This window comes from Oryzias melastigma, linkage group LG3 (genome assembly GCF_002922805.2).
Source record: "Oryzias melastigma strain HK-1 linkage group LG3, ASM292280v2, whole genome shotgun sequence".
In the NCBI taxonomy this organism is placed as follows: Eukaryota; Metazoa; Chordata; class Actinopteri; order Beloniformes; family Adrianichthyidae; genus Oryzias; species Oryzias melastigma.
The window spans coordinates 975,373-991,487 of NC_050514.1; the positions used below are offsets into that span (position 1 = coordinate 975,373).

Genomic DNA, 16,115 nt, shown 5'->3' on the forward strand with positions numbered 1-16,115 from the left:
GAAAAGCAATTTGTGACAACTGTGGTTTTATTATTAACATAAACTACAATGAATTTTGTAAAACACTTCTTCTGTTGATAAAAAAAAGCATAATTTTATAAAAAAATAAAAAACAAACTAAAAAGTGAGAAAAAGCCAGAATGTGATGCCCATCTATGGTCATGCATTCACTAAAGAGTCAGTTGTTGCAATAAAAAATTCCACAAGTCCATCCGCACACAAAATTGTTTATTGAGAATTTGTTAATTGCTTAAAAATTACTTAAAGCTTCTTACAATTCTTGTTGCTAGAAAGCGATAAGACAGAAATCATGTAAATCCATCAGGGTTTCCTGTTTTTTCATCAGAGCAAACGATGTGAACACAAATTCAGGGATTGAGCTCCAGTGATCACAAACACTGTGAGCCCGACCTGATTTTACACTCGTCAATCCAGAACTATTCCATTCATCATGAATGGAGAGCAAACTACAAAGACTCTCTGTCTCACATGGACACGAAACACTGAGATGGCAAATCTACAAACTTCCAGAGTGTGGCCGACTCTGGGTATGGCAACATTTATCACATCAGTCGAGCACAATTCAAATAAGCTTTTATGGTTTAATGGAAATCTCTCCATTGGAATGAACAGGACCGTCAAAGGAAGCACCATTTATGTTAAGGTTACAAACAAGTACAGCACAACAAGGGATTTAAGACAAACCGTCACACAACACTTTGTTTTAGTATACCTGGAAACAAACAGAATTCATTTCTGAAACACTACGTCACAACCAATAACACAATATCCAAAGATTTCTGTTGGCTCTGTGAAGTTTCTGCTGGAAGCAGCAACATCAAAGAAGAAGTGCTGCAAAGCAACACGCGCGAGTGCAACACGCACGAGCGCAGACTTCATGTGGCTCTATGCACGCTTTTCAAATACTCTGTTCTCTACTTTAAACTCCAGCTTCAAATATTGCTACATGTACAGTACCTGCAGATAATAAGTCACGACAGAAAATGTTCATTTAATATCTGCTTTTATCTCGACTTAAAACAAGCAGGATTCTGTCAGGAAAAGAGGCGGGAAAGGCAAAGCTCTGAAATCTCAAAAGCAATGAAACTCCCTTCATAGCCACTGTAAAAATGAAACCTGTATGCGCTCCTCCATGGAGCTGTGGCGTACTGCACCAACCTCAAACCGGCGTGGTCCTCCGATTCGCTCCGTCTTTCATGTCCTTCTGGAAACAGTTGTGGACTTGTAAAAAACCGGAGTCTCTCTCGGGGCTGTAAGGCCCACTTCCACCCTTCAAAGGGTCCCTGTTTAGGGTGTACAGGGATATGTCTCCCATTGGCAGACCCATCCCCAAGCCCCCCCCACCAGATCCTCCACTGATCTTCATTCCCAGAGGGGAGGGCTCGCGGGACGGGTTGGTGGATCTGGAGCTGGAGCGGGAGCGCCTCCGTCGGTAGCGGAAGCTCGGCATGCGAGAGTATGGGGAGGACGAGGAGGTACCTTTGATGAAGTCATGGTTGGCTCGAAAGTGCACCTCTTTGTTCTTCTCGATGTAAATGTTGACCGCCAGAACGCCCACGGATTCAGCCACAATGAAAGAGAGAGCCCCGAAGTAGAAGGACCAGCCGTAGTTATATTGGTTCTTCTTGTCCTCGTCTTTCTTGTCACTGGGATCTCCAGCATTACTGGAGATGTAAACAATGATACCGATGATGTTGCTTAGGCCTGAGGAGATGAGACAAGATGAAGTGAGAGCGGGATGAGGGTCACAACAAAAACATCTTTCAGGATATTACAGCAGAATGTCAAGAAGAAGAGGCTTCTGCTGCAGGAGGGGACTTAAAATATCCATGTGGAAGATAATTGATGTCACCTCAGCTCATGCTTCTATTCGTCACACAATGGATGTCTTGCTGTACCTGCAGCCACAAACAAGATGCCTGCGCTGAGCAGGATGTTGTTCCTTCTGCTGTAGATCCGTCCGACTCCGACACACAGGCCGCCCAGCATTAGAAGAACATTGCTGAGAATTGGGAATAGACTAGAGGCACGAACTATACCTGTTCAGATAAAAGCAGAGGCAATACATGTAAATGTCAGATGTTATCATCTTTGCTTGAGTCTACAGAAAGAATGCAATTAGATTTGTTTAGACTTTTAGTTTGAAGGAATCCCACAGGAGCTCTGTGAATAACGTGTTCCAGGAAGGAGCGAGGAAGCACTCGAGGGAATTCTCACTTGAGACGTGAACTTGAGTTGCACATATGGACTTTCCACTTGAACTTTGCTTCAGCAAGGTCTTTTTGTCAAATTGGTTCACATTGGTGTGGACACAAAAGCAGATTATTGTGTCCCTCTGGCTGTTTTAAAGTATCAAGTGATGCAACATAAGAACCTTTTTTAAACAAAAATTGCACTTACTGACACAAGTGACTCGTTAAGATCCCTAAAACCTGACATAACTACAAATTATAACAGATTGTTCTTCATCACAAAATATTTGTTCCATCCAGGAGCAGCTACGCTAACAGTTTGAGAAGCTGAGCTCATTTTGTGTTGGACAAGTTCTTCTTAGTATTATTTTTATGGCTGGGAACAGATTAAAAAAAATGAACTAATTAATCGCAAATCTGGTAAAAAAATAATCGCGATTAATCGCGTTCTGTGTCTTATTTAGAAAAATGAAAGATCACTTGTGTCCAAAAACTACAAATAAATGCCATATTATCTATTTAGTTTAATACAATATCAATCACAGAATGTAAGAATAGTAAGTTTATTTAGACAAAGTTTTATCACGCTGCAGGGCAGGACGCCTGAGGGTGTTAATAAATATGAACGCATTAATAATGATTTATTAATCGCGTGCGTTTACCCGCCAACTTTCACAGCGCTAATTCCATCCATCCATTTTCCTGTCCGCTTCTTTCCTTTCGTGGTTGCGGGTGTGCTGGAGCCTAACCCGGCTGCTGATGGGCGAAGGGGGGGTTCACCTTGGACAGGTCGCCAGTCTGTCACAGGGCCTGAATCACACACACTCACTCTCACATTCACACCTAGGGCCAATTTAGAGTCACCAATTAACCTATGAAGCATGTTTTTGGACGGTGGGAGGAAGCCGGAGTCCCCGGTGAAAACCCACGCATGCACGGGGAGAACATGCAAACTCCACACAGAAAGACAGAAAGGTCCCAAATCCCTCAGCCGGGATTCGAACCGGGACCTTCTCGCTGTGAGGCAAGAGCGCTAACCACTGCGCCACCGTGCAGCCCCACAGCGCTAATTATTTAACTTAATTTGGTTTTGTGAGGAATAAACAAGAGATATTTTTTTGTTGTGAAACGGATTTATGCGCTCTGGAGTCGGCCCACTATGTTGATCTGTGCTTGTCTCTGTTTTTTGTGTGTGTGTTGTGATTGTATGTTTATTTTCATCTCTACAGTCTATTTAGAAACACAAACATGATCGGATTTGTAAATCACAGTGTTTTATTGTGAAAAATTGGTTGTATTTTGAAAATAAACCAGATTTTCTCATGTATCATGATGTGACTTCCTGTCAGAATTGACGCGGATCACTTGTGGATCGTGTACAAAATAGACCAGAAGCCGAAACGATGGAGGACCGCCGCGCTCCTCGCCTGGTGTGAACCACACCATAGGTCAACAAGGGCGCCGAATGGAAGCCGACTCCGTTCCACGCCGCTTCCACTAATCTGCAAACAATCTACCATCTTCATGATATTTTGAGGAACATTTTTAATAGAGCACCTTTACTAGTTTCCAATACTCAAATAAAGGTCCTATTATTAAACACATCACTTCAATAAGAGTTTAGCTGCAGTGACTGTCATGACATCATCCTTTTATTGGAGTGGATGGAGATGTCAGGATACATTAAGAGCCGATGTGATAACTCCATCATCACAGAGGAATGGAAGAGAGTTTTAAGGCTGGAAGTGTTTGAAGAGACTGAGGTTGCACTGACTTACGTAAGATGTACTCCGAGCTGTCTGTATCGTAGTCGTTATCTTCAGGAAAATGATTGATCCGGAAACAGCTTCCTTTGTTGATGCCTGTGGAAAGGCGAACAGCTCAGTGAGTGTGATCAGGACTTGTGCTGGTAGAAATCAGTTCATGCCAGTTAAATGAAAACACTCCGTCTTCATAACAAGGCTGGACTTGACAAGTTCCAGGATGGAGCCAATAACGGAGTCCCTCGTGTGCAGCTTGAATGACATGCAAATTTCAGAAAAATGTGTTGTTTTTAAGAGGAAAAAATACAAAACCACGCATGAAATGTTCTCTTCTTTTGGTTTATATCTTTGACAGAGTCAAAAACCCTTTTCAGGATGGGCTGGTGTAGATCCAAAGTTCTGAGGCTCTCAGGCCCTCAGGCACTTTGTGTTCAAAGACCAAATCTCTTCACTCAGAAAATCTTCCCTCAACTTTTAAAAGAATAAAACATTGGAGAAATATGAATATTGAAAGATTAGAATTTGAATGAAAAGTCTGGATCTTGATAAATTCCTCCCTTCCCACCTCTTTCTTTGTTCCTCTAAAAAAGATATCAACACCAACGAAACATTTTCAAAGTCAGTAACATTTTTGTGTCAACAGCACAAAAAAAACAAGATAGAGGCTTTGATTACAAAATATTCAATGAGAACCTCTGGTGCCACATAATGGCGAAAATTTTGCTCCCACCGCAAAACTCAAAGCTCACCAAAATACCTTGTGAAAATGAATTTTGAATTAGAAGTTTATGGGAATTTTGGTTTCTTGGACCCATTGGGTGCTTTCCATATGTAACATATGGGGGGGAGGGGTTAAGCTGATCAGTTATTATACAGTCTATGGGGAAGAAGCAGCCGGATGGGAGTCAGTGAGACTGTTAAGTGGCTCATTTCCCAGGGTTTGGACAGTTAATGATTTGGGGAAATGTGTTATCAACGCCACAATAGAACTATGAGTGTTACTGCTGCTAACATAATTAGTAATGGGTGTTTTTACATAGACTTTGTCTGAATTCCTTCACTGCACGCTATAATAGTGCGCTATATAGTGTGTTTGCCATTTTGTAGTGCTGTCCAAATATACAATGCCAAAATCAAAGTCCTTTATAAATTTCCCAGAAGTTTCTATTAAAAAAAGGGTGCATCGAAGCTCACTACATTGGTGAATATAGACCACATTGGAACAATTTTGGTAAAAAATGTGTTTAAAGGTCATTTTTATATAAACCTTTAATCTATTTACTATCAGAACAGTGGAGTTATAAATAGACGCCATAAAATGCTCGTATTGTTAAGATTTTCACTTCATGAAATCGGGGATGTCTACAAAAAAAGAAAAAAGTAGTGAGCATGGGGTCCGAATTGCTTTTACTGTAACAACTTGAACCTGCTGAGTTGAGGGTCGACATTTTGACCTGCTTCCCTCATGACCATTCCATAAAGCAACATGGTCAATAGCTGGGGTCTGGATCTCATCAGAAACCTTGTCTTTTATCTGGGTCCAGGTCTTGGTGTGGGTCTGGGTCTTGGTCTGTTATCCATCTTTAAAAAGCTGATCAGTTGTTTTTGTTTTTGCTATGTTTTACAGAGATTACTGATAATGCTGAAGGCAATGCTAGCACTTTTAGCAACATTAGGCAGGGCAGCCCTGGTGCAGTGGTAGGGCGGTCAACGCCTGATCAGAAGATTGCGGGTTTGATTCCCACCTTGCCCACACAAGTGTCCTTGGGCAAGACCATTGGTGTGAATAACAATGGACAGCTCGTCCCCCCCATCCCCCAAAAAAAAAATCAGAAGCACCCACGGGTTGCAAGTAGTCCCATAGACTTCCATTGAGAAACAGACAGTTATTTCTCTGTCATTTTAATTGTCAGAATAATCATTCTTCCTCTGATGGTTCCTTCTTAACACGTTCTTTCTAGTCCTATTTTTTAAATACATTTTTTCTTTATCGCCATTTATTCAAGTTATTAATTGACCAATCAGATGCCTCAGTAAAAGCATGTGGCTCCCGCTGGCCCACCCTCGAACGTTTGAGTGACAGATTCCTCCAGGCCGCTTTCAGTGGGAAGGGTGTGGGCTTCGAACAAGCCGGAACAAGCTCACTCCTGATTGGTTGACAGTACTTCCTCTAAAAACATGACTCAGACCGACTCGGACTAACCGCTGTTGACGGGTTGCAATCGTGGTAGACACACCAGGAAGTGACAGTGAAGGCTCTGGCCTGATTTTGTAAGGTCTGAAGGTAATGCATTTCCAATGGGGGACCTCAACGCTTCATATGTCCAGTTCTTATTAAACGGTCTATGGGTAAGACACTGAACCCCACATTGCCTCTGGTGGACGGTTGGTGCTAGTGTTAAGCAGTGGAGCCACCACCAGTGTGTGAATGTGTGAATGGGTCTGTGACTGTAAAGCGCCTTGGCCCTTCAAGGAAGGTAAAAAAAAAAAACGCATTACAAGCATACACTATTTACCATTTAACATTAGCATAATTAATATCTTTAGCAATGGGTTTTACTAACATGGTAGATAATGATGAACACAATGCTTGCCCTTTTAGTAACATTAGCATAGTTACCATAATTAGCTATGTGCTTTTTCTGAGATAGTTGATGTTGCTAAATGACATGCTAGCACTTTCAGCAATGTTAGCATCCTTAACATTTTTAGCATAGTCTAATTAGCATTTTTAGCTACAGTGAATTCTGGCTGCGAGGGGCGTAAAACGACCACTCAACCAATGAGAGAAGATAGAAAAAGGGTGGTTTGGGTATAGCAAGGGCAGGAGTGTATAGCAGTTCCTTAACCAATGAGGATGAGGACTAACTGCCTTTCCACTCCATCATTTTCCATGTCTTTCTCATTTCAACTTTCCCAATCTTTGCTACTTCCTGCTCCACTGCAGCTCTTCACCTGTGTGCTCTCTATCATTCTCCTCTCTCTAGCAACCTTGTTGAACCTATTGACATATTTCTGGCCCAGTTCTGATAACCCTAACCCGTTAGACATCCCCCCCATTCCTTTATCACTGCTTTGCCAAACTGTACAGATAAAATGTACAGAATTGTATGACTGCTTCATATCCAAGTCGAGTTTGTTTGCCTTTGCCACCTCCAACTTCACCTCATGCTGCATCTCACTGTACTTCTGTCAGCTTTCTTCTATCCTCTGAGTGTCCAACTTTTCTTATGCTACTTTATTCCTTTTTGCACAAGCTCTTCATTTCACCACCAAGTATCTTTAACTGTTTTCCTCATTCCACATGAAACATCAAGTACTTTCCTCCCAGGTGTTGCTGAGAGACCGTACTGATCTCCCAAAGTATGTTTAATTTTTCTCCTAAAAGCCACACAGCAGTTTTCCTTTTTCAACTTCCATCACTTGTGTGATTTGCTTTGTGCTTCATCTTCCTCACCACCGGAGTCATCCTAAAAACACTATCCTTGCTTTCTAGCTACACTTTCCCCAGCCACAACTTTTGAGTCACTGATCTTTTTCAAGACTACAATAAATGCACAAAGTGTAATCAATTTGTGTGCTCCTTCCTCCTCTCCTACATGTCACCATATGCTCCTCTTTAAAAAAAAATGTATACACCACTGCCATTTCCATTCTGTTAGCAAATGTCACCACCATCTGTCCTTCTGCATCCCTGTGCTAAACACCAAATCTACTCATTACTTCCTCGTCACTCACATGTCTGTTGAAGTCTTCTCTAATCACCACTGTCCCCTCTCTAAGGATACGCCGGATCACCTCATATATCTCCTGCCAGAATGTCTCATTCGCCTCTATTTCACATCCTAACTGAAGGACATAACCACTGACAACTGTCTACATCATAACTTCCACTTCCAGCTTCACACTCTAAAACTCCCTTTATTTCCACAACAGTTTTAGCAAACTCCATCCTCCTCTTTTTCTATTCACACATTTAAAAAAACAGGTTGAAGCTGCCTCTAATCCATTTCTTAGATGCCAGCTAATGACATTTCCTGTGAGAAAAATAATCTATATTTTAGTAATAAAATGGCACTATATCAACTAAAAAGGGTGACATTTTAAATTAATTTTCAGAATATATTTTGTTGATCTATACGAAAGTGTCAGCTCCTGTGAAACCGGTGTTTATTACCGGTAGATGTCCTTTTATTAATGCCAACAGCTTCCAGAATCAGAAATCCACATGATGGTCTTTAGTGTTGCCATAGCAACCCTTCATGCCAACACCCCATTTACAAATCCACAAAAAGGGTAAGGCTTAGTGCTAGATAAGATATTTTTCTAAATAGAGGCAAGTGGAAGACACTTAACTCAGCACAAACCTAAATTGCATTTTGCAGAATATTTATTTGATGTAACACAAAGGTTATTGGAAATACATTTTTCATATTATTTTGCCTCCTAAATAGCATGTTTCTACAGAATGCACAATGAGCAGAGTATAGGAGTGCTTATGAAAAGTTGGTGAAGTCATTTGTCCAACAGCACATAGACTCATTGGCCACTTTATTAGGCCCACCTATCCATCTGCTCGTTCATGCAAATGTCTAATCAGCCAATCGCAAGGCAGCAACTCAATGCATTTAGTCATGTGGACATGGTCAAGCAGTTCAAATCGAGCATCAGAACAGGAAAGAACGGTGATTGAAGTGACTTTCAACGTGGTTTAGTTGTTGGTGTCAGACAGTCTGGTCTGAGTTTTCAGGAACTGCTGATCTACTGGGGTTTTCAACTACAACCATCCCTGGGGTTTACAGAGAATGGTCAGAAAAAGAGAAAATATCCAGTGTGTATCAGTTCTGTTATGTCAGAGGTCAGAGGAGAATGGCCAGACTGGTTCCAGCTGATAGAAAGACAACATTAACTCAAATAACTACTGATTACAACCGAGGTCTGTAGGAGAACTTCTCTGAACACAACTTATCGAACCTTGAGAGATGGACTACAGCAGCAGAAGAACACACCAGGTACCACTCCTGTAAGCTAAGAACAGGTAAACAAGGCTACAAATCCCACAAAATAGGACAAAAGAAGATTGGAAAAATGTTGCCTGGTCTGATGAGTACGGAGCTGCACGGTGGCGCAGTGGTTAGAGCTGGTTTTCCAGAAACCCTGACTCGTATTTGCTGTTGATTACCTGCATCAGGTTTGTTTAGCTCAATGAGGAGTATTAAATTCAGGTTGTTTGGAAAACTTGTAGGGACACCTGTCCTTGAGGCATGGATTTGGACACTCTTGTTTTAAGGTGTTCCTAGGTGTGTGAGGGTGATTGTGGGCCCTGCAACTGACCAGTGACCTGCTCGCCTTAGCCCAACAGTAGCCTGACAGGCTCCGGCATTTCCATGACCCTGAGAGGGCTATAGCAAGAGGGATGGATAGATTGTAAAAAGAATGTTGCCTGGTCTGATGAGTCTCGATTTCTGCTGCCTACTTTGTATCAGCAGGTCAAGCTGGTGGTGGTGTACCAATTAAGTATTGTAACGACACCACGACCTACCTAAGTATTGTTACTGACCATGTCCATCCTTTTATGACCACAGAGTGCCATCTTCTGATACTCCCAGCAGGATAATGCTCCATGTCACAAAGCAGGAATCATCTCAGACTGTTTTCTTGAACATGACAATGAGTTCACTGGACTCTAATGGTCTCAATCATCACCAGTTCTGAGTCCAATAGAACACCTTTGGGATGTGGTGAAACAGGAGATTGACATCCTTTATGTGGAGCCGACAAATCTGCAACAACTGTGGGAAGTTGTCATATAAATATGGACCAAACTGTCTGAGGAATGTTTCCAGTACCTTGTTGAATATATGGCACCAAGGATTAGGGCAGTTCTGAGGGCAAAAGATGGTCCAACCCGGTTCTAGCAAGGTGTACAAATTGGCAGGTGAGTGTATACCAAGGGCCTTAAACAACACAGTTTAGTCTCAGACCCAAAATTTTATGTCAAAGTCATGAAGGGAGAGGTCTCCCTACATCATCAAAATGACTCTACCAAAATATGTTAATCATGAAAGCAATCAGCATTACTTTCTCTGCTGCTCTGTGAGCTCCATATTTCACAGGCTTGATCATAGAATACAGATCTATCTATACTGTCAGCACTTGTGGAACCAGAAGCTTAAAGCAAATAAATATAATAAAAAATGTAATCCCACATTATCTACGTACCTTTAACACTGAAGATGTTGTCATGATTCAGTTTTGTCCTGTTCTGTTTTATCAGTCTCACCATGTCCGGGTTAAATCATCCACAGCTGTCTTCATTTAGTTAATTGCCCTCCGCCTGTCTACGTGACTGGTCTTCAGTTCTGCATTGTCGGGTCATCTGTTCTGTTCTGCTACATCACTGGTTTGTTCTCCCATGATTTTGTCAGGTTTGAGTTTATTTAGTAAATGTTGAAGTTTTTCTGCAAACAAGTCTTATCTCCTGCGTTAGGGTCCTTCATCCACCATCCCTAAAACCCGGTTGGCCGTAAATAACACACTGTAACTCTTCTACTGTTTATACAGTCATCGTGAATCAGCTGATTCTGACACAGAGAAAAGCAGCTTTTCATATCAGCTGTCCCCAACATGCAGAACATTATTCGTGCATAGCGTTGCTTAACAGCTTTTAGGACTGCTTTTCTTTGCTACTGAATTCTCTGGAATTGCATAAACGGTTGCAGAGTCAAAAGAATGTCAACACTAGATCTAAAACTCCGGGGGTAAAGTGTTTAAAAAATAAAAGAGCTTTTCAATGAGACTGACCTCTTGACAGAAAGCATTTTTACAGCAAAGAAATGATCCTATTAAAGAATTCTTATTTGCAATCAACCATTCATTCACATCAGGAATTTTGCCTCAAAAGGAGAGTTTTAATACACAAAAAACAGTAACATGGTGCACTGTGTTGCATAAGGTCATTCATTCTCCATTAGCATCCACCCTTGTGGTGTTTTTTTTCAATTAAGAAATTATGTTTTTTTAATAAGAAAAAGAAACTGGAAAGTATGTTTTAAAATATTTTTATTTGATCTTCTGATTGTGTTCTGAAGATGATTTAAATTGAAATATGACATGAGTTTCAGCCCTTAAAACCAGACATTTTCAAGCCTTTTCTGTACCTTTTGTAATTATGAAAGCAGAACACTGAGAGCGGATAAAGCCTCAGGTGATGACGCCTTTTGCCACTCCAGGGACTCAGACGTCAGTTCAGATAGGCTTATCACAATCAGACAGCAGTGAATATAAAGAACCTAGAATCCTCTTAAATGACAGTTTTGAACAGGAGAATTTGGTTATTGTTCCAAAACCAGATCTTAATTAGTAAGTGAAAAGGTGAACTTCTTTTAAGGATGTGCAGCCGACTGATCTGCAGTAATTGTGTGCTGTTTTGTCAGAGTGGACAAGAAGCTCTGTTGGAGCTTTTACACAAGCCTGTTATGCAGGCACCAGAATTTGTTTCTGGGTTATTCTGATATGCTTGGCAGCTCTGAACGATGGTCAGAACTCTAATGTGTCTGGACATAAGAGTCATGGCTTTCTTCCAAGTAAATGATGTGTAGTTGAGTAATAGTGTGAATGTAAACAGACTGTACAGTTAATAACACAAAAAAGTTTGATTTTTTTTTAGGGTTTCTCAAACACTATGCAGTTTGAGAAAAATAAAATCTACTCAACACAAATCCTAAAAATGAGCAAAAACAAAAGTTATAGAACGTCTAGTTCAGGGGTGTCAATCTCAATCGCACAAGGGGTCAAAATCCAAAACTCCCTTTATTTCACGGGTCGAACAAGATAAACATTTATTGAACACTCTAAAACTAAATTTTTAAAACTTTAAAAACATAACTTTTGAATGAGGATCAAACCTCTGGATGCGGCCGAAACCAGTATCCTAACCCTAATCTTAACCTCTTACCGGACAATCTGTACCAGACCCAGTTAAGTGTTGGTTCTGGACGCGGTACCCTAATCCCTAGCCTGGTTAGGGTCCAGAACCAGAACTGAACTGTCTGGTACAGATTGTCTGGTAAGGGGTTACAATTGGGGTTAGGATACCGGTGCGGTCCACGTTCCAGTCCCGGACTGGTTTTGGTTTGCGGCCCGGAGGTTTGGGAGCCTTGAGATTTAGTTGGACGTCAAAAAATTATGAGTAGGGGACACCCAAATGTCAATTATTGATCCAGAGGGGTCCTTAACCAAACGTCAATATGAGATAACTTCAGAATGAGAATGTGTTCCAATATGTTACCATCACAAGATGACATCTGGCTGTTAATAACAAAGATATAAAATGATCTGGCGAGATGGATGTAATCACCCAGTGGGCCGAATCTGGCCCCCCGGGCCTTAGCTTCGACACATGTGGTCTAGTTAGTATTTTTGCTTTAGTCAGGAGAAGAACCAACTTTTAAATTAGTTATTTTACATGCACAAAAGTATTCAATTATAACATTAGTCCTTTTTCTTTTTCTCCTCAAAAAGTTGATACTTAATACCATCCATCATCATTTTTAGAGATTTTTGCATTGTCGCACGAGTAAAATGAATCCAAAGGACACAGTCTATGATGTTGAACTCAGTGTACCGCTACATATCCAATGTAACCTCAGTTTCCTTCTTGTAAATGGACAACAGTAGCAACGTGTTGTGTATTTCTCAGACATTTTAGTTTCTGCATCAGCAAATACAACCATCAGCATTTGGATGTAAACTAAGAGGAATTTTGGAACTTACATCATTACGTAAAGTATGTACACTGAACAAAAATATAAACGCAACGCTTTTGTTTCAAAAGATGAATTAAAAGATCTGAAACATTTTCTCCAAACACAGAATCACAATTTCTTTAAAATGTTCACAAATCTACCTAAATCTGTGAAAGTGGGCACTTCTCCTTTGCTGAGATAATCCGTCCCACCTCACAGGTGTGCCACATCAAGATGGCGATTGGAAAGCATGAGTATTGCACAGGTGTGCAATAGACTGACTACAGTAAAAGGCAGTCTGAGCGTGACGTTGGACTGTTTAGACTTCCACATCCATTCATTTCTGACAACAAACACCTTGTCGAGCATTATCCCTTAATGCCCCCTCCAATGAAAATCCTATTTTGAGTTTATAACATGTATTTGTGGCATTTTTCCTATTAAAGAGAACAAATGTAATAAGAAATCTTTTTGTTATTGCATTTCAGAGTATTTCTCATTTTAAATGTCTGTCAGTCAAACTGTCTTGGACAGACTCTGTTTGAATGAATGATCTTCTTTCCATCAACAGCTCTGCTGCACATGCACTAAACCCTCATCTGTTCCTAGCGTCTAGTTCAGGTTCTGGAGAAGAGAAGATGGTATCTTCACATTGACTGCAGTCAAATGAGCCGCCGTTCACATTTCTGTGGTCAAATCAGCATCACTGGATTTTTGGTGTGAGTTTCATCCAATACTTACGGTAGCAGGACTGAGAACGCTGGAAAATCTCCACCAGACTCCACGGAGCTTCTTGATGTGACCACGGAAATGTGAACGGCGGCTCATTTGACCGCAGTTGGAAAGGATTGTAAATCAATGAAAGAGCATTTTGATGTTAGCTTTGATTATTTTATCAAGAACTCTGAGAAACCAATGATTGAATGTATTGATCACAGTCAATAAACATTGGAGAATTAGCTAAAAGAGTCTTTGGTGAACTGGAAGGAGAAAGAATCAGGATTTTGGAGGAAGTTCTGTCCATGAAGATCTTCACTTCCTCGTCCAGCTGACATCCGGATCAGAACCATACGGCTGGACATTACCCAGATTGATGGATGTTTTTAGCGGTGAAGATTTACGCTAGGGAGACACAGAGCTATCAAAATCAGACAGGGGGGACCGGGGGCGGGGCTCCTCATCTCAGCTTCAAAAGCCACGCCCCCTCAGAGGAGGCTTCAGATCAACATGAAAAATGACTTTTTAAAACATCTAGGTTGAGGGAGTTTGGTTAAAAACTTTATAATCATAAATAAAACAGTACTGGGAACGTTTTTTAATGTAAAAAAAACTGTCATAGGGGAACTTTAACTATTACATAACAGTCATGGCATTTGGCATTGTTTTGGAATAATTATGTTTGGGAACTACAAAGTCGCACATTGATGACCTCACAGCTGCCAAAGGCCCGCTGCATACAGGGATATCGAGACAGGTGTAAGACACGTTTTCAGTTAAATTTAATTAAATGTTAATGTAAAACAGTTGGATCCTTGGAAACACAACAATAGTTATAGATTAAATTTAGATTAACAAGATTTTTTTGAATTACGTGCTCATTTGTCTGTAATAAATCAATCATGATGAACGCGAATATTTGGCACCGCTGTTTTAAATATTTAAGTACCAATCTCATCCATCAGTGCAATCACTGTGAACAGCTCACAATCCAGAAAAGAAAAAAAAGGCCAAAGAGTTTAAGGATAACATGAAAAAATAAATATATGCACAAAAGGTTAGTCCACAAATAATAGGAGGGGGCTGCAGCATAATGAGAGGGCAGAAAGAGAGTGAGCTCACCAGAGGAGGTATCTCCCCAGAGCCCATCTGTCAGAGTTACCGAAGCCGATCTTTTATTACTCAGCAAAGCTTCACCATAGCAACCTCCCTCTAGCAACCCAGAATCCCATCTCCAGCTCCACTTCTCAGAGGACGCCTTTGACATCTTACTAATGTATTCACCACTCTACACACACCGCAAAAAACAGAATGAAGCTTTTATGATTCATAGAAGCTTAGAGGAAAAACAAATCAGCAAAATTTGAACTCTCTGAAGTCAGAATTGTTCCTTAGAAAAATCTCTCAACTACAGTTGGGTTATCTTTAATGTTTTTACACATAGCTTTTCTTTCTTATTCTTTAGTATCTTTAACCCTTTAACACCAGTGACACTAAAACACAAAATCTTTAAAATACTGTAACTTTACAACCGTTAACATGATAATTCTGGCAGATGTTGAAGGAGAAAAGACACTTTTCTCCTTCAACATCTGCCAGAATTATCATGTTAACAGTTGAAAAGTTACAGTATATCAAAGAACATAAACACTGGAGCTCTGGTGTTAAAGGGTTAAAAGTTTGCTAAATTTTCAGCAAACCATTCACTTGTTGAACCAAATGTTGAAACAGGTAAGATCAGCGTTTGGATAATTCTCCTCAGAGGGATTAGTCAGCAACGACAGACGGCTCCCCAGTTATATTATGCTGCTTAATTTAACTTTAACAATCGCCTGCAGGCTGTGAAATCTCCTAATCGAACCGTTTAACCACAAAGACAAGTGGTGGAGTATGAAAGAAGAAGTCCATATAAAAACTTAAGGTTTTTAAAAGTCATAAGATATTTAGGGATTGGTGCTGCCACAAACGATTCTTTTAATAGTAGACTAATCACTGATTATTTTTCCAATTTGTCGACTAATTGGGTAATGGGCAAACTGGATTTACAGCATACATCTTAACCATCATTAGCTTTAAACTAACTTAAACTAGATATATAGCATTACCAGTGATAATGCTAGTGTGAATGCTGAATTTGGCTGCTGAAGATGCTAGTGCTGAGAGCTGAAGATGCTGAAATTGATAGCTAAAAACGCTGAAGTAGTTAGCTGAAATCAGCTAATAGCTGAAAACGCGGAAGCTGATAGCCAGCTAAAACATTAGCTAAATGCCAAATTAACCTAAAAAAAAGCCGATGTAAGTGGCGTATACTTGTATAGCGCTTTCTACCCTCCTTCGAAAGCCCAAAACGCTTTACAGTCACAGATCCATTCACATGTGGTGGGTCGGCTGCCGAACACTGCCACCAGCCTTCCAGCAGAGGCAGTTTGGGGTTCAGTGTCTTGCCCAAGGACACATCGACACATGGGCAGAGCAGGAATCGAACCCGCAATCTTTCGATCAGGAGTCGGCCAACCTAGCGCTGCACCACGGCCGCACTGTACGTTAGCTAAAACAGCTAACATGCAGCTTAAATATTAGTTAAACTCCAAAATAGCCTAAAAAACTTTAATAAACGCCAAAATAATCCAAAAAGCTAGCAGAATGCTAACTTTTAACTTTACTATACTCCGACG

The 16,115-nt window shown here is 40.6% G+C and overlaps 1 protein-coding gene across 2 annotated transcripts in view; it reads right to left on the minus strand.

Moving 5' to 3' along the window:
- Positions 1 to 207: 207 nt before the first annotated feature.
- The window catches only part of LOC112160821 (voltage-dependent calcium channel gamma-4 subunit), a 19,900-nt gene continuing 3,992 nt past the window's right edge, over positions 208 to 16,115 (minus strand). The window contains exons 1-4 of one of the 2 annotated variants that reach the window (XM_036216625.1): positions 10,199 to 10,297; positions 3,992 to 4,075; positions 1,920 to 2,060; positions 208 to 1,725 (exon numbers count right to left, since the gene is read on the minus strand). In XM_036216625.1, coding sequence (XP_036072518.1) covers positions 1,181 to 1,725; positions 1,920 to 2,060; positions 3,992 to 4,075; positions 10,199 to 10,262 — 834 coding nt within the window. In that variant the 5' untranslated portion in view covers positions 10,263 to 10,297 and the 3' untranslated portion in view covers positions 208 to 1,180. Of the gene's footprint in view, positions 1,726 to 1,919; positions 2,061 to 3,991; positions 4,076 to 10,198; positions 10,298 to 16,115 lie in introns of those variants that run through there. The other variant, XM_024295645.2, reaches the window with a different exon arrangement.